General features: G+C 46.4%; 1 protein-coding gene across 1 annotated transcript in view; it reads left to right on the forward strand.

The window, feature by feature from the left end:
• DXO (decapping exoribonuclease) overlaps positions 1–24,031 on the forward strand; it is a 104,504-nt gene that overhangs the window by 38,690 nt on the left and 41,783 nt on the right. The window contains exons 3-4 of the mRNA XM_068116044.2: positions 11,923–12,133; positions 12,255–12,390. Of these exons, the coding sequence (XP_067972145.2) occupies positions 11,923–12,133; positions 12,255–12,390 (347 nt within the window). The remainder of the gene's footprint in view (positions 1–11,922; positions 12,134–12,254; positions 12,391–24,031) is intronic.

Here is a 24,031-nt window from a genome sequence, read left to right on the forward strand (position 1 = left end):
CAACACGTAGCGAACCATAGGACCACTCCGTAGTTATTTCATTATTATGTGTTTCAGTTAAGGATCTGTACCCAATAGTTGAATCTGCGTTGCATTAATCAAATAAGATAGGCCCCAGTACTTCGTTTGCCAGCAGCGTTCGCCGCCGTTGCATTGGGCGGTTTGTTGGCACCACGCCGCCATAAGCCATGCGGTCAAGCCGAGGAAGAAGGGGGCGGAGCCACCAGAACAGGGTGTGGCACGTCGACGCATCATCAGAGGTGGAGTCAGCGAGCCCTTTGCCGGCCAACCAGTGCCGCGGTGAGCCAACCGGTAGACGTGTCAACAGAGCCGGCGGCTTGATTCCGACACAGCCAATAAAAACTGCTGCGAGGGACTACTTGAGAGAGACGAGTGAGAAGGTACAGATGAGAAGAGAAGGAGCTGGAGTGCGCTACGAACTGGCATCTCCCCCATCTTGTTCAAGAGAGAGCGTTGGCACGAGCCATTTATTACATATGGAGCATCCCAGTCCCACCGCTATATGCAACATCCGCTCGCGGTCAACGATACGCGCTCGCTGCCTGCCAGGTTTTTCCCACCACGACGCGAGTCGACTCCTGGAGCCGGACCTCGACGCCTACCGTCTGCCTGGGCCTTCTCATTCCTTCCAGTCATTCCTGCCTGCTATTCCCCTTTCGTGTAAGTCTGTGTGTTTGTCCTGGGCGTTGATAATTAAGACAGTTTTAAGGTATCTGCTTTTTTCCTACTTGTAAATGCCCCTCTTTCGTTTCCTCTTTTAGTATAGAAATAAACCTGTTCTTTCTTTACCCCTTTTTGGTTCTTTGGCTTCCTCTCATCCGGTTGCTTTAGTCTTTTCCCCATTGGTACCTGTGGCACGATTTGGCCAACGCTCAGAATCGGGTTAGTTCCTTTGATAACGGCTCGAATCGCGGATTGCTAAACCGCTCGGCAAATACCATCTTGTCCGTGGTTCGAACGGTACTTGTCTCCCTGCTTTGCGGAGGGATTGGTAAAGGTATTCGGGAGAACACCTTGACCAATAACCCTGACCAATAACCCTGACCAATTTCACCCCGCAAAGGAGCGTTATAAGTACCAGGACTAGAGACGGCCAGCTTAACAGGCCAAGGGGATTAACCCCCCCTTCCTAAGGGGAGTGCCGTCTCTGAGATCCGTAACAATATATATATATATATACAGTCACGTGAAAAAGTAAGTACACCCCATGTAAAGTTTTGACTTTATCAACATATTTCAACATACAGCTATTTGATCTTCATTTCAACAATATTGTTGGATAAAGGTGATATAATATAACAAATATCATGAAACATTTACATTTTGTAAATAATTGAAAAATTTAAAGAAACATAAATGCAAATTTCGCATGTGGAAAAAGTAAGTACACCCTTGGCTCTAATAGGTGGTATTGCCCCCTTTGGCAGAAACGACCTCCAGTAGGCGTATCTTATAACTGTCTACCAGTCTCTGACATCGACTGGGAGAAATTTTTGTCCACTCCTCCATGCAGAATTCTTTCAGCTGTGTGATGTTTGAGGGGTTTCTTGCATGCACAGCTCGTTTCAAATCCCCCCACAACATCTCGATGGGATTTAGATCCGGGCTTTGACTTGGCCATTCCAGAACCCTCCATTTCTTTCTTTTCAGCCATTCCTTGGTGGATTTACTGGTATGTTTAGGGTCATTGTCATGTTGCAAGGTCCACCTTCGGTTGAGCTTCAACTTTCCGAAAGATGGCCTCACATTATCCTCAAGCACCCTCTGGTACAATGAAGAATTCATAGTGGATTCTATGATGGTGAGCTGCCCAGGCCCTGATGCAGCAAAGCTGCCCCAAACCATAATATTTCCACCACCATGCTTTCCAGTTCGTATCAGGTTCTTGTGATCAAATGCTGTCTTTGGTTTTTGCCAAACATGTCTTCTGGTACTGTGGCCAAATAGCTCTACCTTTGACTCATCTGTCCAGAGCACATTGTTCCAGAAGTGCTGGTCTTTGCCTCGGTGTTCATTGGCAAATTTTAGTCTTGCCCTGATGTTCTTTCTGGACAGCAAAGGTTTCCTCCTGGCACACCTCCCATGTAGGTAAAATTTGTGCAGCCTCTTTCTAATGGTGGACTCGTGCACTTTGACATCAACAGTGGCAAGAGCTACCTGTAGGTCCCGTGATGACATTCTGGGGTTCTTAGAGACTTCTTTCAGCATGTTGCGGACTGCTATCGGGCTGAACTTGCTGAGGCGGCCTGGCCTGAACAAGGTGGCAGTTGTTTGGAATCTTCTCCACTTGTAGATGATCTTCCGGACAGTCAAATGATTGATTTCAAATTGTTTGGAGATCTTTTATAAATCCCTTCCCAGACTCGTAGATATCTATAACCTGCTTTCTGAAGGCTTCAGAGAGCTCTTTTGATCTAGGCATGGTGATGCCACACACTTCAATAACAAAGAGCAAGCCAAACTAAATGTCTGAGGTTTAAATAATACAGGTTCCTCCAAGATCCTCTCCAATGATGTTCTAATCACTTGCACCTGAGCTGGTGCACCTCATTCTAATTTTAGGTATTTGAAGTAGTGATAAATGTTGGGGTGTACTTACTTTTTCCACATGCGAAATTTGCATTTTTGTTTATTTAAATTATATAATTTACTACAAAATGTAAATGTTTTATGATATTTGTTATATTATATCACCTTTATCTATCAATATTGTTGAAATGAAGATCAAATAGCTGTATGTTGAAATATGTTGAAAAAGTCAAAACTTTACATGGGGTGTACTTACTTTTTCACGTGACTGTATATACAGACTTGGCATTTAATATGAAAAAAATTTTTCTTCTTGACTTGGGTTTAATTTCTGAACTCGGTATATCAATCTGGTGAGTTTCTTTTACGCTTTGGTGATTTCTTTGTTGAAAGAACCATGTCACTGATTGTCTGTCGCAGCAAGAAGTCAATAACAGGATTATATCACAGGTGGCGTGACAAAATGTACGGACAGGCACATTTGACGATTGGCTTCACAATCGGGTATATAAGGGTTGTTTCGTTCTGTATTCGTGGAAAACAACTGCTGCACGTCTACAAATGTTATTGCCACTTCCCCTGGAGATGGTCCGTCAACTCGACAATACTGTTTGTCATTTCGTGGTGGCTTTACGAAATTCCGCCATGAAACAGTGTGCTATTGCTTGGCAGTATGGCATCACTCAAGGTCAGGTGTCAAAGATCCTGAAACGAAATGCTCAGAGGGGTGTCCCTACTCCAATACCGAGGCCAGGACGTCCCCGCAGAACGACAAGGAGAGATGATCGCCAGCTGCACCGGTTAGTCCGCAATGGCCATACCAAGTCAGCTAATCGGCTATGGGCTGAGTGGCAGCAACTGACAAATGTGCCTGTATCCAGAAGGCTAGTCGACCAATGACTGGTTCAAGCAGGCTATCGTGCCAGGCGTCCCCTGAGAAAGCCACGTCTGACCAGACAACACCGCCAGCGCCGATTGCAGTGGGCCAGAGAGCACCGTCAATGGCAGCCAGGACACTGGAATCACGTGATCTTCAGTGACGAGTCTAGATTTCTGGTCTATCGTCAAGATGGCCGCGTCCGAGTGCGCAGACAAGTGCATGAAGCCTCCAACGAATATTGTATAGTGCCAAGATTCCATGCTGGAGGTGGTGGGGTGACCGTTTGGGCTGCTCTTCATGCAGGGGGCAAAACTGACCTGGTTGTTCTGAATGGAAACCTGAACCAGTTCAAGCACAGGGCCATTCTGGAAGAAACATTGCTTCCATTTGTTCGTGCAGCCTTTCGAGGAAACTTTGTCTTCGAAGATGACAATGCACGGCCTCATCGTGCTCGCATGATCCAACACTTTCTTGCTGACCGTGGTGTAGAGCATATGGAGTGGCCTGCCATGTCCCCGGATATGAATCCGATAGAGAACTTGTGGGCAGAATTAACGCGTCAAATCGACAACCTGGACCAGCAGCCTGCCTCTGTGCGTGAATTGCAGCAGGCTATTGTAACTGCATGGCAAGCGATTCCTGGCCAAACCTTGGCCAATCTCGTGAACAGCATGCCTCAACGTGTACGTGCTCTCCTGAATACTCGTGGGGGTTACACGAAGTACTGAACTGTAATTTTACTGTCTTTAATCCCAGTCGTAATTTAACTTTTGTTTTTGTTAAAAAAAATTTGGCTAATGTGCAAAATAAAGATATACTTCTGGAAAACGCACAGAAGTTTAACACAGTACTGTCCGTGAATTGAGTTCGATATCAGTTTACATCACTTTCAAGGATCAATTTATTTGCTTCAAAATGTCAAATGTGGTTTTTGTTTCTTTTAAAGGTCACATTAACAAAATCTAGAATAATTTCAACATCATTCCAATGAACTTTTGGTTCGAAGTCATCTTGAAAAGTAAGTTCACCCCCACAAAAAAAATATTCCATATTAAATGCCAAGTTTGTATATGTATACTGAAACGCAAAAGAAACTTACCACCTTTGAAACCTTTAAATATCAACAATAACACTGCGTGTAGTAAATGTGTGAACTTATTTGTGGACAATAGTGTCCTCACTGTTAGACAAAACGGTCACGGATGGTCACTTGAACCTTCAATGGTCACTTCATAGCACAGCTGTTGAACAGCCGTTTTGACTGTCAGTGATTCGCCAAGGGGTACGGGGTGATTTTAATGAGCTGCACGTGATGTCTTGATATTGGCTTTAAAAAGGCCAGTGCAAAATGGGCATTTCAATCAACATGCCACAATTGTCAAGGGATCAACGGCAGCGTGCCCTGGGCATGCTGCAAGGTGGACTGAGCTACCGTGAGGTGGCACGTCGCCTTGGCTGTTCACACCAGACGATATCGGCCCTGGTGGACAGAGACACCCTCCACAACTCTGCAGATGACAGACCTCGATCAGGGAGGCCAAGAGTCACCACTGCAAGGCAGGACAGGCAGATGGTCCGAAGTCACCTGCGGGATCGATTCCGTCCAGCATCCCGCACTGCGGCAGAAACTCCGGGGCGTGCAAACCCACGGATCTCCAATGATACTGCACGAAGACGACTGCATGACTATGGCCTGACTGCCAGAAGACCATACAGAAGCCCCGTGATGACGGCTGCCCATCGGCCCAACCGACAGACATGGTGCCAGCAGCATCAGCGGTGGACCTTGGCGCAGTGGAACGAGGTCGCTTTCAGCGATGAGTCAAGGTTCTGTGTGGACAGTCCTGATGGGCGTCAGCGTGTCTGGCGAAGAACTGGCGAGCGATATGCCGATTGTTGCGTGCGTCAAGCCAACAGGTGGGGTGGCCCAAGTGTGATGGTGTGGGCCGCCATATCAGGCCGGTACAGGACGCCACTGGTGGTTGTGGATGGGAATCTTAACGCCCAGCGGTATGTGGATAACATCCTGCGACCTCATCTGCTGCCATTCCTGCTAGACCACCCAGAACTGAGAACCTTTCAGCATGACAACGCTCGTCCCCATGCTGCTCGCTTTACCACTGCATTTCTCCAAGGCGAGAACATCAACACCATGCAGTGGCCTGCGCTCTCCCCTGACCTGAATCCCATCGAGCACCTGTGGGATGAGCTTGGGAGACGCGTAGTTGGCAGGGCCAGGACATGGGCAGAGCTGCTTCAGACATTGAGGACTGAGTGGGACAGAATCCAGCAGCAATCCATCCAAAGACTGGTAGGCAGTATACGCCGACGATGCACTGCCTGTATCCAAAACAATGGTGGCCACACACGCTATTGAAAGGGGACTGACATTGCACCCTGTGCTGTTCTGTACTGTAGAACAAACTGATGAGATGGTGTATCTTGGTCAAAAACTTGACATGTCATCAATAAAATGCCAATGTTTCAATTAGCAATTGTTGGTTTGTTTTATTTTGAACTGTTACAATTTTATTACATTTCAAACAAGTGGTAAGTTTCTTTTGCGTTTTCGGTCTTTTTGAAGTTGGTCAAAATGGTCAAAATGGTCAAATCTTTCGGTCAAAATGCCCATTTTGCACTGGCCTTTTTAAAGCCAATATCAAGACATCACGTGCAGCTCAATAAAATCATCCCATACCCCTTGGCTAATCACTGACAGTCAAAACGGCTGTTCAACGGCTGTGCTATGAAGTGACCATTGAAGGTTCAAGTGATCATCCGTGACCGTTTTGTCTGACAGTGAGGACACTATTGTCCACAAATAAGTTCACACATTTACTACACGCAGTGTTATTGTTGATATTTAAAGGTTTCAAAGGTGGTAAGTTTCTTTTGCGTTTTCGTTCTTTTTGAAGTTGGTCAAAATGGTCAAATTTTTCGGTCAAAATGCCCATTTTGCACTGGCCTTTTTAAAGCCAATATCAAGACATCACGTGCAGCTCTTTAAAATCATCCCGTACCCCTTGGCTAATCACTGACAGTCAAAACGGCTGTTCAACAGCTGTGCTATGAAGTGACCATTGAAGGTTCAAGTGACCATCCGTGACCGTTTTGTCTGACAGTGAGGACACTATTGTTCGCAAATAAGTTCACACATTTACTACACGCAGTGTTATTGTTGATATTTAAAGGTTTCAAAGGTGGTAAGTTTCTTTTGCGTTTCAGTATATATATGTTTTCATGTATGTATGTGTAATGTGTGTATATATATATATATATATATACAGATACATTCCTGAATGTCAGTATGATCGATAGCTCACCGTACTTTAATATAATTTTCACCTTCACATTTATTTTGCCATTTAAATACGTGACACATTGGACTTTCACCTGCTTGCCAAAATTACAAGAGTGTTCATGCTTTCATTTTTGAACAGTAATGCCTGCATGTACGCATTTCGCAATGCAAACGTGGGCTTTCAAGCCCTGCCCTAATTTATCAATGTGCATCAGACCTGCAGCTGACTGCTTTCGAGATTGTTGTCATTTTCTAGACAAATTGTGTAAGCCACCTTTATTGTTATGAAATGAGAGTAAAACAGTGATGTCAGCCAGCATGGCCACCAACTGTCATTCGAATGACCAATACATCACATGTTTGGCTGAGAAAACGTTTCCTTTTTGATGGTGCAATATTATCTCCTTAAAGCTGTAAAACCAATCTTTCGGTTGTCTGGGTCAAGGATGGACCATTTGAATGATGGTCCGATTGTACGTCTCGCTGGATCAGTGAGTGCATGTACGGAGGGCAAAAATCAAAAAATTTAAGTTTAAGAAGTGCTTCACATTTTATAATCTTGATTATCTTGTCTTGTATCTGAGTTATTATAAACATTTGAAACCTTCTGGAATTGCCCCTGCCTTTTTTGTATTTATATTTGAAAAAATAATATACAGTCATGTGAAAAAGTAAGTACACCCCATGTAAAGTTTTGACTTTTTCAACATATTTCAACATACAGCTATTTGATCTTCATTTCAACAATATTGGTAGATAAAGGTGATATAATATAACAAATATCATGAAACATTTACATTTTGTCATCCATTGTATAATTTAAATAAACATAAATGCAAATTTCGCATGTGGAAAAAGTAAGTACACCCTTGGCTCTAATCGGTGGTATTGCCCCCTTTGGCAGAAACAACCTCAAGTAGGCGTTTCTTATAACTGTCTACCAGTCTCTGACATCGACTGGGAGAACTTTTTGCCCACTCCTCCATGCAGAATTCTTTCAGCTGTGCGATGTTTGAGGGGTTTCTTGCATGCACAGCTCGTTTCAAATCCCCCCACAACATCACGATGGGATTTAGATCCGGGCTTTGACTTGGCCATTCCAGAACCCTCCATTTCTTTCTTTTCAGCCTTTCCTTGGTGGATTTAGTGGTATGTTTAGGGCCATTGTCATGTTACAAGGTCCACCTTCAGTTGAGCTTCAACTCTCTGACAGATGGCCTCACATTATCCTCAAGCACCATCTGGTACAATGAGGAATTCATAGTGGATTCTATGATGGTGAGCTGCCCAGGCCCTGATGCAGCAAAGCTGCCCCAAACCATAATATTTCCACCACCATGCTTTACAGTTGGTATCAGGTTCTTGTGGTCAAATTCTGTCTTTGGTTTTCGCCAAACATGTCTTCTGGTGCTGTGGCCAAATACCTCTACCTTTGACTCATTCGTCCAGAGCACATTGTTCCAGAAGTGCTGGTCTTTGCCTCGGTGTTCATTGGCAAACTTTAGTCTTGCCCTGATGTTCTTTCTGGACAGCAAAGGTTTCCTCCTGGCACACCTCCCATGTAGATCAAATTTTTGCAGCCTCTTTCTAATGGTAGACTCGTGCACTTTGACATCAACAGTGGCAAGAGCTACCTGTAGGTCCCGTGATGACATTCTGGGGTTCTTCGAGACTTCTTTCAGCATCTTGCGGTCTGCTCTCGGGCTGAACTTGCTGGGGCGACCTGGTCTGAAGAAGTTGGCAGTTGTTTGGAATCTTCTCCACTTGTAGATGATCTTCCGGACAGTCGAATGATTGATTTCAAATTGTTTGGAGATCTTTTTAAATCCCTTCCCAGACTCGTAGGCATCTATAACCTTCTTTCTGAAGGCCTCAGAAAGCCATTTTGATCTAGGCATGGTGATGCCACACATTTCAACAACAAAGAGCAAACCAAACTAAATGTCAGGTTTAAGTAAGCCAGGTTCCTCCAAGATCCTCTCTAACGATGTTCTAATCATTTGCACCTGAGCTGGTGCACCTGATTCTAATTTTAGGTATTTGAAGTAGTGATAAATGTAGGGGTGTACTTACTTTTTCCACATGCGAAATTTGCATTTATGTTTATTTAAATTATACAATGGACTCCAAAATGTAAATGTTTCATGATATTTGTTATATTATATCACCTTTATCTATCAATATCGTTGAAATGAAGCTCAAATAGCTGTATGTTGAAATATGTTGAAAAAGTCAAAACTTTACATGGGGTGTACTTACTTTTTCACATGACTGTATTCTGTGCTTTCTTCAAATGTAATTTAATCCGTTTTTGCACCGTCCAAGCACAATTGCTTTTCTCAGTTCTTCATTTTTGTTTTGGCATGCTTACTTTGAGCGAATTGGTGTTTGTTTTGGAAAAATAAATTTAAATGAAGCCCAGGGTTTAAAGTTCCGATATTGTATATCCTATTAGGCAAGTAAGCTTGATTGAACTGGCACTTTTCCTGCAACTAGTAATACCCACTCCCTCTAGGAGCGAAATGTATGGTCAATCACCACTCCTTCCATCCGGCAGGGGTCAGTGGTTAGAACAATTACACTCGCTATTCCATGTGTACAAGTGAAAATCGCAAAACATCTCCTCACCGTTGTAGGGGAAAGGGGTGATTTATTTTGTACCCATGACCTTACATTGGGTTCCACGAGCACGTATGCAAAATTTGGTGGAGATCGGCCAAGCTGTTGTATATTCTGTACCATACACACACACGCATACGCATGCACACACACACGCATATGCATGCGCACACACATGCATACACACATGCATACACACATGCATACACACTTACATACACACACTTACATACACACATACTTATAAACATACAACACATACTTATATACATACATACATACATACATACATACATACATACATACAAAAACACACAATTCATTCATTCATACAAACAGGCATACACAAACAGCTGTGAACACTTCACCTTTCCAGATAGGTTTCCATCCCAGTCATTTCACCATGGATGCAATCTGGCAGGAGAAATGGTCTCCTGAATCTCGATGGCATTGAATCCTGGTTAGATGCCATTGTTATTCTTGCTCTTCCCTTTGGAGGCTGGCATCTCCTATTTTTTGCTCTCGGGAAGTGCTGAAACTGCTTGAAATGTCAACTGCACATCGTTTTCCGTTGTGTGAACATACCCATCAACTTCTAGTTCATAAAACCCATTGTTCAAAGCAGCATTCTTGTTCCTTTTCTGTTCCTTATTTGCATATACATGACATTTCTGCCAATTTGGAAAATCGCTACCATTTTTCAGATGTTGTGTGAGACATTTCCTCAGCTCATTGTCAGGCAAGCTAGCTGTATGTGCTTTTTATGGATGCCAATGTCAAGAACGCCAAAATTGCCCAACAACCTGTAATTTGAAATTAATTTCATTCCTTGGCGTTGTAACTGTCTTAATGTATTTTGTGCCGGTCACGTCTGCAGGCTTGCCTCTTGGGCTAGCATTGCCTTGGAATTCCTCACAGATCTTGCTCTTCCATGAGCGTCGATTTTTGTATACAAAAAAATAAAAACACCCCTCAGTCTTTTCTTCGATGACATCAGCCTCTTACATTGCTCAAGGCATTTGGCATCAGTGTGATAGAGCTGGTGCAGCTCCCCTCTGCAGACCAGTTCTGTTACACCTCATTTTGCACCCTAGAGTTGATAGAATACAAATCTAAAGCCAAGAGGGGAATTGGTGTTTCTTGGCAAGAGGCTTAAGCACAGGGACTGCTCCTTCCTCACTGTCGAAGGGTTGTTGCTCTTGATGTTGTATAGCCCCAGACAGTTCTCTTGAAGAAGACCACGGCTCCAAGACAGCCAATTGATATCCCAGGAGTGACCCAAAGGTTCCCCCACATCTAGGATGGTGTGCCCCTGCCCTACCGAAGTCGGACCCATGACAGGTTTAGACAGAGTGAGTGAGAGACGAGGGAAAGGGCCGTCCATGGGGACCGATCGGCACTCTGACCATGACCACGCTACCCTGACGAATTTGCCGAAGGGTTGGTTGCCTTGCTTCCTGTACCACACCACATCTGATCTTCTCCCCTCTGCCTTTTCAGCCTTTTATCTCTCCCAGGCCAAAGGTGCTAATTCCACAATTCAGACAATGTTAGCCTTCCCAAATCGATTTTCACTGATCACCTTCATTTTGTCATTTCTCTTTAATCCCGCACTTAGAATGGTATCCCGCACCCCACCCGATCCTCTCCTGAGCCCCTGCAATATTATTTATTTTCTTCTAACTCCAATTATTTAGGGATACATCCCATCACCATCTCGTATTGGCAACCATCAATCATTTTTATTACTGCTGACCTTTCCTCTCTTTCCACCTGTAAATGCCTTTTTCAACAGTATTTTTCATCTTCATTTGCACAACCGGCGTAGTGCATATTTAGAATTGGCAGCCCACATAGGACATATCGGACTATCACCCCTCATGATACCACTGCTTGTGGTGCTCGTTCACAACTACATTTAACAAAGAAATAGTCAAACTTTTGATGAGGAATTTCTCTTATTTAGTGGCAATGGTGAAGTTTTGTATCATGCAATATTGGTACGGTTTTTTTTTTTTTCCAGTATGCCCGGCTTGTTTGAATGGCATTTGCTTCATATGGCTTTTAATGAGGAAATGCAAATAAAGTGACTGTGGCCATTATTTTGTATGTATGTTAGGGTTAATGCAAAGTGGCTACATACATAATCAACAAGATAATTTATCGTGCAATCAAAATTAAATTCTCCAGCACATAAGTGCATTTTAATCGAGTCGTGAAAAAACATTCTAAAGGATGTAGGGATGGGATGCCACAAAGTATGGAACCGATGTGGGAATGTTCACAATAAATTCTCACTAACCATCCATACTCTTTCTTTGATTCATGGTTGTGCCTGCAAATGGCAGTATACAGTGCATCTATGTCGATTTGGATTCACAATCACCACAAGCACTAACTGAATTGTGTGTATTTCGTGGGGGTCAATGCTGGAGACATAAGGAGCTCAACTCGAAAGCAATGTGTTGAGAGAACAGAAACCGTACTTGGAAGGAAGAGTTCATGGGATAGGTGTGTTCGGAGGTTGCACCAGATTTGTGAGTTCTTGTGTTTTGGCCATGTTGTTTGCCAGACAGGCCTGGAGGAGAGCCAGATGTCTCTCGGCCTGTCAACACCAACGAAGGTTTCTGCTCGGTTGTACGCACGCGCCTCGCTGGACACTCCCTGGTGTTTGCCGGCGAGGTGGACTGCCGTGCCGGTGAGCGACCTCCCCCAAGCAGCTATGTTGAGCTCAAGACCAGCCGGGAGGTTGTGACGCCAGGCCAGAGGTTCACACTGCACAGGTAAGGATAACTTGCTTATTTGCATGAAGATACAGTGTGACGGGCATACTCATGATTACTTGCATTATCTGTTGATGCGTTTGGATTTTGACGAAAGCGCTTCTTTCCTGCTCTGCTGCAGGTTCAAGTTGATAAAATGGTGGGCACAGTCATTCTTGATCGGGGTCCCACGCATCGTCGTGGGATTTAGAGATGATAGTGGTCTCGTTCACCACCTGCAGACATACGAGACACTGAAAATACCTAAGATGGTTGCTGTAAGTCTTCCTCGTTTCATCAATCTTGTTGGATTTTAATACTTCGCCATCTTGTTAGCGATCGGTTGGGTTACTGCAAAAGAATGTTTTATTTATTTATTTATTTATTTATTTATTTACATCTCAGCTATTCCAATCTTATCTGACCAGCTTCTTTGCACACCGTTCTCCTTTCTGATGAGGTTTGAAACACGGTCTTGTGAGATTTGGATGACGAAATCAGGTAGCGACATACCAAAAGAGGTATGCACTGAGTTTACAGGTTGTCTAGCCTGGGTTTGAATTCCAACGAGGCCATAAACTGCTATCCCGGTATTTCACAGGCAGGGTGATTCATCAATGTGTGTGCCGTCCCTCGGATGGACGACGTTAAACTGGTGTCCCATCCGCCGGCATTAGTAGGTGTACGTTAAATATCCCATGGTGTCCGCAAAGAATAGGTGAGCTATCGCCAGCATCCTGGCCAAATTCCAAATTTCTGTCCGAACCTTATTCAAGTGCCAGGATTAGCCATCCGGGTCTTGAAAGACGGGCCTAAAAGCTTCCCCTGGCCAATCCCACCAGAACGTGGGAATAATTGTGGCCTTGAGAAAGAAAAAGATTATATTTTCTAGTTATTCTTCGATTTTCTTTTAAATATAATGGAGCTAATGCGTATATGGCTATATGTATACATCTGTATTCCAGCTTTGTGATATCTCGATATTATAGGCTCGATAAGATATTGAAAAAATGTCGTTAATGCAATAATCTATTTTTCACATTGTCTATATCAGCACATTCGATAATGGAAAAAGTGGTATCGTAAACTGAAGATTTTGAGAGGTATTTTCATTGATTTAGTAAGAATATCGATATGAAGGACTCATTTTATCATAACACGGTGGTTCCATTTTAAAAAACGATATATGCAACACCATTCTCTCTCGCCTTTCATCAAAACAAACAGTGGTGAGAACATTTATTCCCATCTCGGTTGCCAGTTATCCTGTCCTAATTATCAGGGTCTTCCGTTGAGAATCCTGAGCCTGTAGTGTACCTGAAGAGGTTGAGGAGGTGTGGGTGGGGATTATTTGCACCAGTACAATCACCACATCTGCACTCCGACCCTGTGCAGGAGAGCTTTTATCAAGATGGCAAAGCGCGCATACAAAAAGTGCTGCCCCCAGGACAGCTCACAAACATTTTGCCCTCAGAGCGACAAACACCATAGTCAAACAACACTCATCCGCCTCCCCCACCCCCCCCCCCCCCCCTTCTCCTCCTCTCCCCCAAACCCTCCACCACTCCATCACGATCAATGCGCATTCCATCCCCCCATTGTCCCATTGTAAACCAAGACAAAACTGAAAATGAGTAGATAAGCACGGGACGGATTGAGTGCTGGACGCCAGGATGACTTGCTTGTCCGTAGAGGCCGAGCTGAGCACTAGACGTAATACCGGAGCGCAAGAGAGGAATGGACGGAGAAATCCGGCGACTTTAATATAAAGTACAGATGAAGTCTAAAGCGACACTGGCTTATTCGCCACTCTGCAAAAGTACAATTAAGGTTTTAAAATATCCGTTAGGATGTATGACAATGACACAAACACTGCTTTCAGTGAGAGCACACAAAAGTGTTTACATCAATTTCAGGATCGGTTCCATGGCATAAACAGCTCTACATTTGAGCTAATGTGCAGTGGGTCATAATTGGGGTTATATAAATATCAATAGTGTGTGAACCCTCAAGCGCAGGCTATCGCTGTGGTGTGGTCGCGCTACCTTAGCAGAAGTAATTGTGCCATGTCAAATATCACTTGATCGTCGATATTTGTAGGACCCATAATCAACGAGCAAAAATATCAATATTGCCCAGCAATAATCTATATATTGAAGATGTATATATGTAATGCAAACTTCAAAATTGATTACTTGGCATCTTAAATCACAAAAAACTTTACAGTGTGGTCCAGCAAGGTAAAATGTGGTAATAGTATGTCCGAAAAACAATTTTCAGGTGTAAAATGTGTCCCAGAAGACATCACCTTGTGGAAATATCACCACTTTAAATTGCCCACTGAACCTGGGCTGAGGCAGGCATTCCCGCCCGGAAAGTGAGGGCCAATGCTAGTATATTAAATTCCATTTTCTAATATATATATATATATATAAAATAATAGCGTAAGGACTCGACTTTGTTATCCCTTTTACGCCGCACCCAGTGACCCGATGCTCACGGCACTAATGGATTTACGATCTACGAACCGCGCTCTTTGTTTATCACGTACAGCCATACTCGAAAAATCTGAATTAGCAGACGTTGCGGCCCAAAAGCATCCGATTAACTGCCGATACGACGCCATCTTACGACACCATCGTATTGGCGTCTGCTGGGCGAAGGCGAAGCGAGCCGTCCGCTGATTGGACAGTCGAGTGGTGTGAACATGGGTGGTGTGAACCAAATGGTCTTTTTATTCCCTTGAACATTTTAAATTAGGATATATAAGGAAACGTCTTTATCGTCATTTTAATAAAGTTAAATGGAGTGACGTTGCGATACTCGGGGTGCGTTGCATATTTCCTCGTAACTCAGAGAGGTGTAGCAGGTGGCGAGACGTAAGGAAGCTTAAAGATAACGAGCTGAAACAGACGAACGATATGTCAATCCCTTTCTACACCGAACGCCAATAAAAGTATGAGAGCGGGAAGGCATGGCCTGAGCACTTCGAGCAGAGAGGACTGATTGGACTTAAGCTCCAATTTTTTCTCTTTAAGTTAACGGAAGAAGAAGATCCCATGAGCGCTCCCCTATGCCATCCATAATGGTACACTCTATCCATACACCACATCCTCCCTTCCGTGGATGTTCCACGGGTTTCACGTCTTTATCGTCATTTTAATAAAGTTAAATGGAGTGACGTTGCGATACTCGGGGTGCGTTGCATAAATCCTCATAACTCAGAGAGGTGTAGCAGGTGGCGAGACGTAAGGAAGCTGAAAGATAACAAGCTGAAAACAGACGAACGATATGTCAACCTCTTTCTACACCGAACGGAAATAAAAGTATGAGAGCGGGAAGGCATGGCCTGAGCACTTCGAGCAGAGAGGACTGATTGGACTTAACTTAAAGAGAAAAAATTGGAGCTTAACGGAAGAAGAAGATCCCATGAGCGCTCCCCTATGCCATCAATAATGGTACACTCTATCCATACACCACATCCTCCCTTCCGTGGATGTTCCACGGGTTTCGGCTAGTATGTATGTATGTATATATATATATATATATATATATATATATATATATATCTATATATATATCTATATATATATATATATATATATATATATATATATATATCTATCTATATATATATCTATCTATATATATATCTATATATATATATATATATATATATATATATATATATATATATATATATATTGTTGCGGTTTTGAAATAAAGGTTAATTTCCCCCTCTTAGTTAGTTACACTACAACATGTAGCCTCGCTTAAGTTCAGTTATTTCTTAGGAAATGTAAGCGTAGTCCTTTCCTGTGTTAGTTTTGCGTTGAGTAGGCCAGTGAAAATTAGGTGTCCTTATGGCGCTTCGGTTTGGTATTGGCGCTGAAATACCACGCGGCAGGCCTGAACAAGTCGACCGAGGCCGAAGGCAGGAGGAGGAGGAGCCATCGGTAAGCACGAGCCGCCAATCAGGGCTCGAGGGGAGTGGTTTACCACTGCGGCAAGAGGCGGGGTTTGGAACATCCGAGTCGGGCCAGGGCGGGGCCATATAACCCTGCCCCATGCCCCCACCCCAGAGAAGGTGAGAGAATGAGTCAGATGAGTTCGCAGATGAGAGATGAGTTGAGGTCCGAAGCAGATGAGTCAGATGAGCCCAGGATTGCCTCGTATCAGCATTGCCTCGTATTGAGTCATATCGCCCATGAACTGAATCACCTCGTTGTCTACGAACTTTGCCCTGCTCCCCGCGCTCCGCGCAGTATTAATCGCGCGCTGTAAAGAGCGACCCGCGCCGGGCCACAGACGCGCGATTTCCTCCTGCCTGCCTTTGCCTGCATACACGCTGCGAGGATTTCCTCCTGCCTGCTTTTGCTGGGATACGTGCCGTGACCGCCAGAGGGCCACGCCGGGTGAGCTGTTCCCGGAGCAACCAAAGCTGGCGCTTTGGCGCGCGAACATCCTTCCTCCATCTCCCCGTGTGTGTAAGTGGGCCCATTGTCTGGGAATAAGTATAAGATTGACTAAGTTCTGCCCGGTGTCCCTTTCCTTTTACCAATTCCTGTAAATAGTGTAAATAAACCCTGTTCTTTCTTCTGATTCGACCGTCTTGTCTTTTCCATCATTGGCTTCGCATGGTACAAATAAAATCGCTCTAATCGGGTTCTAATAGAAAGGTAACAGCACGAGTCACGTGGTACGCATTCCGCTCGGGCGTACTCAATTACGCGTGGTTCGTGCGAGACTCGATCCCCGCTGCCGCTGCGGCGTGGGTACCAAAGGTGCGTGTGAATTTGTCCCGAAACCCTTTTCCACGTTTGCCCGGGAGTGGCGACTCGGTCTCGCGGTTTCGAAGACCCAGAGGGAAAAAGGGGCTTAATCTCCCCTTTGTAACGGGAACGGGCTTCGAAGATCCGCAACAATATATATATATACTTCTTCCGCTGAACTTCCGCTGACTTCCACTGAACTTGGGGACAACTAAGAAGAAGACCTTTGTTGGTCGAAAGCTTGTCAAGAATTAAAGATCGACCGTCCTGAAGCTACGTCCGCGTCTGATTTAATCTCCCGATTATTTATTTAATGCAAATGAGACGCCCTGCTCGTACTGTGGAGTTTCTACTATTTCTCACAGTTATATATATTATATATAACTATCACAGTTATATATATTTAAGGAACCAACCCTGGTGTTGGGCTAGCGGCTAGGGTGTCAGCTTAGGATCCTAGGATCCTGGGTTCGAATCCCGGTCGATCGCTGAATTAATGCCAGGGGGGTTGACTCAGCCTGTCATCCTTCCGAGGTCGGCTAATTGAGGACCAGTTCACTGGTAATTCCCTGTTTGTCGTTAAAGGCGGCAAAAAGGGTTGGCGTCAGGAAGGGCATCCGGCCGTAAAACATTGCTTCAAAAAGGGGACCGAAAAACAACAACAACCACGGTTCCCGAAAAAGGCCAACCCCCGCTTGCGGGGAAAAATGGCCTCTAAAAGTGGTTATATATATATAGTTGCGGATCCCGAGGCCGTCGACGTTCAGAGGGGGATTAAACCCTTTTCCCCCTTGGGCCTTCGAGTCCACGAGGCCGTGACCCACTTTACACTCGTGGGGCGGATTGCGGAGCAATTCCAGCCGCCACCCCCGTAGCGAGCGTGCGGAAGTGTATCGGGTCGAATCCCCACGTACCTTCTATACACACGCCGCCACGAGAACGGGGACTGGACCTCGCACGAGTCACGCTGGTCTGATACGCCCGAGCGGTTTGCGTGTCACGTGACTCATGCTATTAATTCTTATTGAACCCGAATGAGCGGTTTTATTCGTACAGTGCAAAGCCAATGGTGGAAAATGACGTGAACGGCCAAATGGATGCGAAAGAACACAGGTTTATTATACAATTTATACAATGATCAGGGTAAAGAGACACAGAGCAGATACTTATCGTCCTTACTTAATTCCCCGGACAAGGGCCCACTCACTCACGCGGGAAAAGGATGAAGAAGGACGACGCGCTCAAAGCGCGGTCGTTGGCGCCGTTCGCCTCGTTCGGCGTGTCCTTGGGATGTTCGCGGCACGTGCAGGGAGCTCAGGCAATGAGATCGTTGGCGTCTGTGGCCCCGGGAGAGATCGTCCTCGCAAGCGCTATTAACAGGCAGCAGAGCGCACGGCAGGGAGAGTTCGTGCACAGAGAGCCTCGATCACAGAGAAAGTTCCAACCACACCTCTTTCACAGAGAGAACCACCCACAGACTCCTTCTCACCTCTTCTCTCTCGACTTCCATTCGGGGGGCCCGTGGCAGGGTTTTATAGCCCCTCCCCAGAGTCTTACCCGAATGTTCCAAACTCCTCCCCTGGCCGTTGTTGTTAGCCACTCCCCTGAGCTTCCATTGGCTGCTTGCCGCGTACCGGCCACTCCCCTGTAGCTCCTCGCTCGGGCCTTCCAGACTTGTTCCAGGCCCTAGCACATGGTATTCCAGCCCAAAAGAACACATGGCATTCCAGCCCAAAAGAACACATGGCATTCCAGCCCAAAAGAACACATGGCATTCCAGCCCAATGAGCACTGAAGCCTACACTTACTCGCCTGCTCCAATGCATACTAACACAGGAAAGGAGACTATGCTTACATTTAATAGGAAATAACAACTAAAACGAGGCTACATGTTGTGGTGCAACTAACTAAGAGGGGGGTTATCTTTATTCTCACAACCGCAACAATATATATATGTGGGCTCTAATATATATATATATATATCTATATGTATATATATATATATATATATATATATATATATATATATATATATATATATTGTTGCGAATATGGAATTTGGCCTCCATATCCGCTTGTAAATATTCCCCTATTTCCCCAATACTCCCCAACTATCCCCAATCCCCCATTCCCTAGTCCCATTGTCTGTAAACAACAATCAGTAGAGCCGACCTTCCCCTTTTTCCCCCATTAAATGTCGTGCCCAGGTCCACCGCATCTCACGTAGACAACTTTCGGACATCTTGCTAGTTATTCTTAGTCTATGTCAGTTAAGGACTCCTTTCCATTAATTCTGACTCTTCGTTGCACCAGAATGTGATTATATGGCACCAGTAGTGAGTTTAGGACCTTTCCCATACCTCCTTCCATCTTCTTCCCCAAACAACAACTACAACTACAACTACAACAACAATTACAACAACAACGACGCTGCGCGGGGGGAGTGTGCGTCATCACACCGGCTCGGTTAGCCGCCATTGACAATGCGCGCCGGACCATGCGCTCCACGGGGTTACCACGAAGGGGCTCCTTGTCAGTCCCCCGTCAAGGGCGGAGCCGGTAACCCCCCCCCGCACGCACCCAATGAGAGGCGACGTGCCGATTCCATCTGGGGCGGAGCTAACGAGCCGAGGGCGTGTCACTCCCCGCCGGAGATACGAAGCGACTCACCGGATGTGAGCGTCAGATGCGCCCCCAGCCTGGAGAGAGAAGTTGCCACGTACGAGCGCTGAATACCTCCCCGCATCTCTGGACCGGACCGAGTCGATTCTGACCTTTGAGCCCAGGTGCACCTGGAGCCATCGATCCTGCCTTTCCTAGCCATCAATCCCCGTGTGAGTCAGCCTTTTGTCCCGTTTATCTGTCGTCTGTTGGGGTTAATATAAGATTGTGTCTAAGTGCTTGTCTTTCTATGCTGTACCTCTCGTCCCTGTAATCTGACCTTCCGAACGAATATAATCTCCTCCGGAGGTCTTGAGAACCGTATCCATGGTGTCGTGTCAATTTTAATCCCAGCCGTGTGTCTTTTCCTTCATTGACCTAGCGTAGCGCGATTAGTCAACGTTCGGGTATAATCGGGTAACTTGTGCAGACGTGGTCATACCAAACCGCTCGGTAAATAACATCTAAGCCACGTCTGTAACAATTGGTGTCAGGAGTGGGATTCGAACCCGGGACTAAATTTATTAGGCCCAAATTTGTAACAATTAGAATCGATTCGGAGCGCGTTTCCCGCGCGAAAGTATAACGGCGAAATTTGATTTTGTTATCCGGAAATAAAAACCCGAATTTTGAAAGTCGCGCTATGGCAGACCAAGACAGCTGGGGTCCGGTAGGGGAGAGTGAGGCAGGGTCGGTCCAGGACCAAATTGAGGGACAAGAGGAGAGCGAAGCAGTGAGGGTAGCAGATTCGCAAAATAACGTCGTCACGCACGAGGTAACGGGCGCGCGAAATGGCGCCTCGCACATAGCTACGGCGGCCGCACCCGCTGCACAAGTGGGAGGGATGGCCCAAATGCAGGCCCTCATGGAGCAATTTATGGCGCAAATGCAGGCGTCCCTCAACCTGCAGAAGGACGATATGAGGGCTAATAGTGAGCAAATGAGGGCCGATAGTGAGCGATTGGGTGAGCGATTGGAGGGCCAAATGGGGTTAATGAGGGACGAAGCGAGGGCTCGGAGTGAGCAATTGGGGGTAATGGGAAACCAAATGGGGGTAATGGGAAACCAAATGGGGGTAATGAGGGACGAAGCGAGGGGTACCGGTGAGGGATTAGACAAGAAATTTGGGAAGTTAGACAATAATTTTGAGGAATTAGACAAGAAATTTGGGAAGTTAGACAATAATTTTGAGGGGTTAGACAACGGGATAAAAGAGGTGAAAAATGGGTTAATGGGGGTAGAAAACAGAATGGCCGCTCAAGAGAATCAAATGGAAGGGATGCAAAAGGGGTTAGAGGGGTTAGAAAACACCATGGAAGGCAAATTGAGGGACATGAGGGACCAAGCGGAAAGGGAAGTTAACCAAATGGGGCAGCAGATAGAGGGGGTCAGAATGGGGGTAGAAACCAAACTGGATGCTCAAAGGGAGGAAATGGAGCAGATGAGGGTGGCATCTGGGCAGGAGATGCAAGTGATGGGGGAGGAGATCAGAAGAGGAGTGAGTGAGGAGGTCGGAGGAGTGCGCGAGGAGGTGAGGCACTGTAAGGAGCGCATGGAGAAGGAGGTGAGAAAGGGGACTGTAAAATTGCAAGGGGGTATAGAGGAGTTGACGCTGGGAGTAGAACAACTGACAGTGGGACAAAAGGAGTTGGGGGACCAGGTAAAGAAGAACACAGCGGTAATAGAGGGTTTAAAATCGACACAGAAGGAGATGAAAAAGGACGTAGGGGTAATTAAAAAAGAGTGTCAGACGGTACATGAGGACCTGACGAGGAAAATGGACAAGGTGGTAGAGGTGATGGAGGTTAAAGAGCGGGAGGTGCGGGAGCACATAGAAAAAAATAAAGTGGAGTTAGAGGAAGAACTTAAAGGGGCGCACGAAGAGATGAAGGAGGTGAAGCAGAAATTAGAAGAAGTGGAAGAAGGGATGAGCGAAATTAAGAAGCGACGGAGAGGGGATAAGAAAGAGATAAAAGAGGAGATAAAAGAATTGGTCCAAAGTCTGTGTTTGGATCGTGATGATGTGCTCATTAACCGGATGAGGGATTCGCAGGTGATGGAGGAGAAGCGAAGAGGAAGAGGACCCGGTGTAAGTGGTGACCAATATGGTCGTGCGTATGATGCGCCAGGGGATTTAAGAAGCTTGGGGGTCGAGATAGACCCGGGTGTTCGTGAGAGGCCGTTGGTGAAGTGTGCGACAGGTCTGGTGTGCGAAAGAGGAGGTGTGCGAGAAAGTCCGACTCTGGGGTGTGTGAGGAAAAAGTGCGTGCCAAGGAGTAGTGAGGGTGCTGGCGAGAGTGAGTCGGTCGTAGCGCGTGTGCGAGGGAGCACATGGAAGCGTGGTGTGGTGAGTGTTACAGAGGGTGTGATGGGAGAGTGTGCGCAAGAGTGTGCGCGAGAGAGGTGTGTGACGGACAGGTGCATGGGGAAAGAGTGCGCTGTCAAAGGCAAGGAAGAATGCACACCTGTGGTGAGTGTTACAGAGGGTGTAACGGGAGAGTGTGCGCGAGAAAGGTGTGTGACGGACAGGTGCATGAGGAAAGAGTGCGCTGTCAAGAGTAAGGGTGAGTGCGCTGTCAAGAATGGAGGTGAGAGTAGTGGGAGTGACAAGGAGAGTGAGTTGGTTGTGACAGGTGAGCGAGGATGTACACCTGGGATGGAAGGATGCACACCTGGAATGGTAGAGCGTGAGTGGGAATGCACACTGGAGTTGGTGGTGAGGCACATGGTTGGGTGTGCGAATGAGGGCACACCTGTGATTGTCACAGAGGAGGTGACAGAGGAGGGGGTGCGAAGAGGTGTGTTGGTGAGGTGTGCTACCAACGAGTGTGTGCCAAAGTGTTCGGTGGTCAGGTGTGTGACCAAGGCTGTGAGTGGAGTGGGTGTACCTGTGTGTGTAAGGAAAGGTAGCATGGGAACGGCTGGATGTGTGAGCAAGGAACGGGCTGCGGGGTGTAAGCGTCCAGGTGAAGCATCGACGTTAGACGGGGTAGAGTTTAGAACGACTTATAGCCGAATCGGGCCCTCGGTGCGTGCTGGGCCTCGCTTTGAACGGCTGCGTCCGTGCTCCACTAGGCGGAGCGGGCAGCCCGATAGAAAGGGTCGTCATGGCGACCACTTTTTGTTGAGGCATTCCGGCGGGTCGAGATCGAGCCATGGGATGGCTCCGTGCCGAGAAGGTGCGTGGGATCTCGGCCCGGGTGGGCCCCCGTCCCTGCACCGAGTGCCGGACGCATCCAGCCGCTGGCACAGAACAACCCGCATTCATGGCTTGGCTTTACGAAGCCGGGTTTTGGACAGGAATTGGCGCACCGAGAGGCAGTAGTGAGTAGACTGGGTGATGAGGTTAGTGTTTTGGACCCAAAATTAGAGAAAAACAAAATTTGATGATTGGCAAGGGATTGGCAGTAATGATTGGCAGATGATGGGTAGTGATTGGCAAATTTTTAATTTGTTGAAATTTGATGTGCAAGATTGGTAGTGAGCGATGGGCCCGGTGGGTAAGGCTGGCATCCCTGCCACCCTTCCCATAGTGGGGGCAAAGGAGCACTAGATTATGGGGTGTATGGCAGTGAAAACTAGCCCGGGTGGGTTAGGTTATATTGTAGGGATCTAGAAGAGATTGACATTAGGTAACGTTAAGTTTAGTTAGTGACTGATACCTGTAGTGGGGACGCAGGTAGATTAGTGTGGATGATAATGACGAGGGAGCGCAATAGTTTAAAGGGACGACTGGGAAGCGCAAGTTTCAGAAGGGAGTAGTTAGCTGAGATGATGCCGTGTGTGTGAGAATTGAACAGGTGTGATTGCACAGGTGTGCAACTGGACAGGTGTGTGGAGCAGTGTGTGAGTAATGAGTGTTGTGGATCAGCGCGAATGCGCTTGGGGAGAGAAGGGTGCAGGCGGCACCAAGAATGAGAGCACAGGTGTGCAAGTACAGGTGTGTGGAGAGAGTTGGAGTAAGTGGTACGGAGTGGTGTGCATGGTGCGAAGGTGTGAATGGGGGAAGAGTGGACCCCCATCACGGATACCCGGGGCGGGTAGTGTAAGTGTTAGGTAGAGGGTACAGGTAAATTGTGGTTGGATATTGGCATTTGTGGTGCGGTTGCAGAATGGTATTGTGGATGGGTGCATTAGTGTCGTGGAAATGGCTGGGCGTGTAGCCTGTTAGTGTGTGTAGTTGGTTGGGCACTCCACCACTGTGAGGATGTCGGCCAGGTGAGGCCGCAGGTGGGCTCTGGGAGCCGGTAGTTGTGAGTGGGTGCCTGAGGATCCCGGGTGTGGATCGGGCAGCCCAGTGCCAGAGAGGGCACCGAGTGGGGAGAGTGCCAGAGGGCCTTCCCCAGGTAGTTAGGTTAGGGTAAGGAGCAGGTAAGCTCGGAGGCAACCGCAGTGGTGGAGGTGTGCAGGTGGGTAGACCCACTGGGAGAGGTACACGCCACAGCCCAGAAATTGTGCGAGGGCACCGGGAGATGAATCGGGGGAG

Source organism: Myxine glutinosa, chromosome 5 (assembly GCF_964187855.1).
Source record: "Myxine glutinosa chromosome 5, kmMyxGlut1.1, whole genome shotgun sequence".
NCBI lineage: Eukaryota > Metazoa > Chordata > Myxini > Myxiniformes > Myxinidae > Myxine > Myxine glutinosa.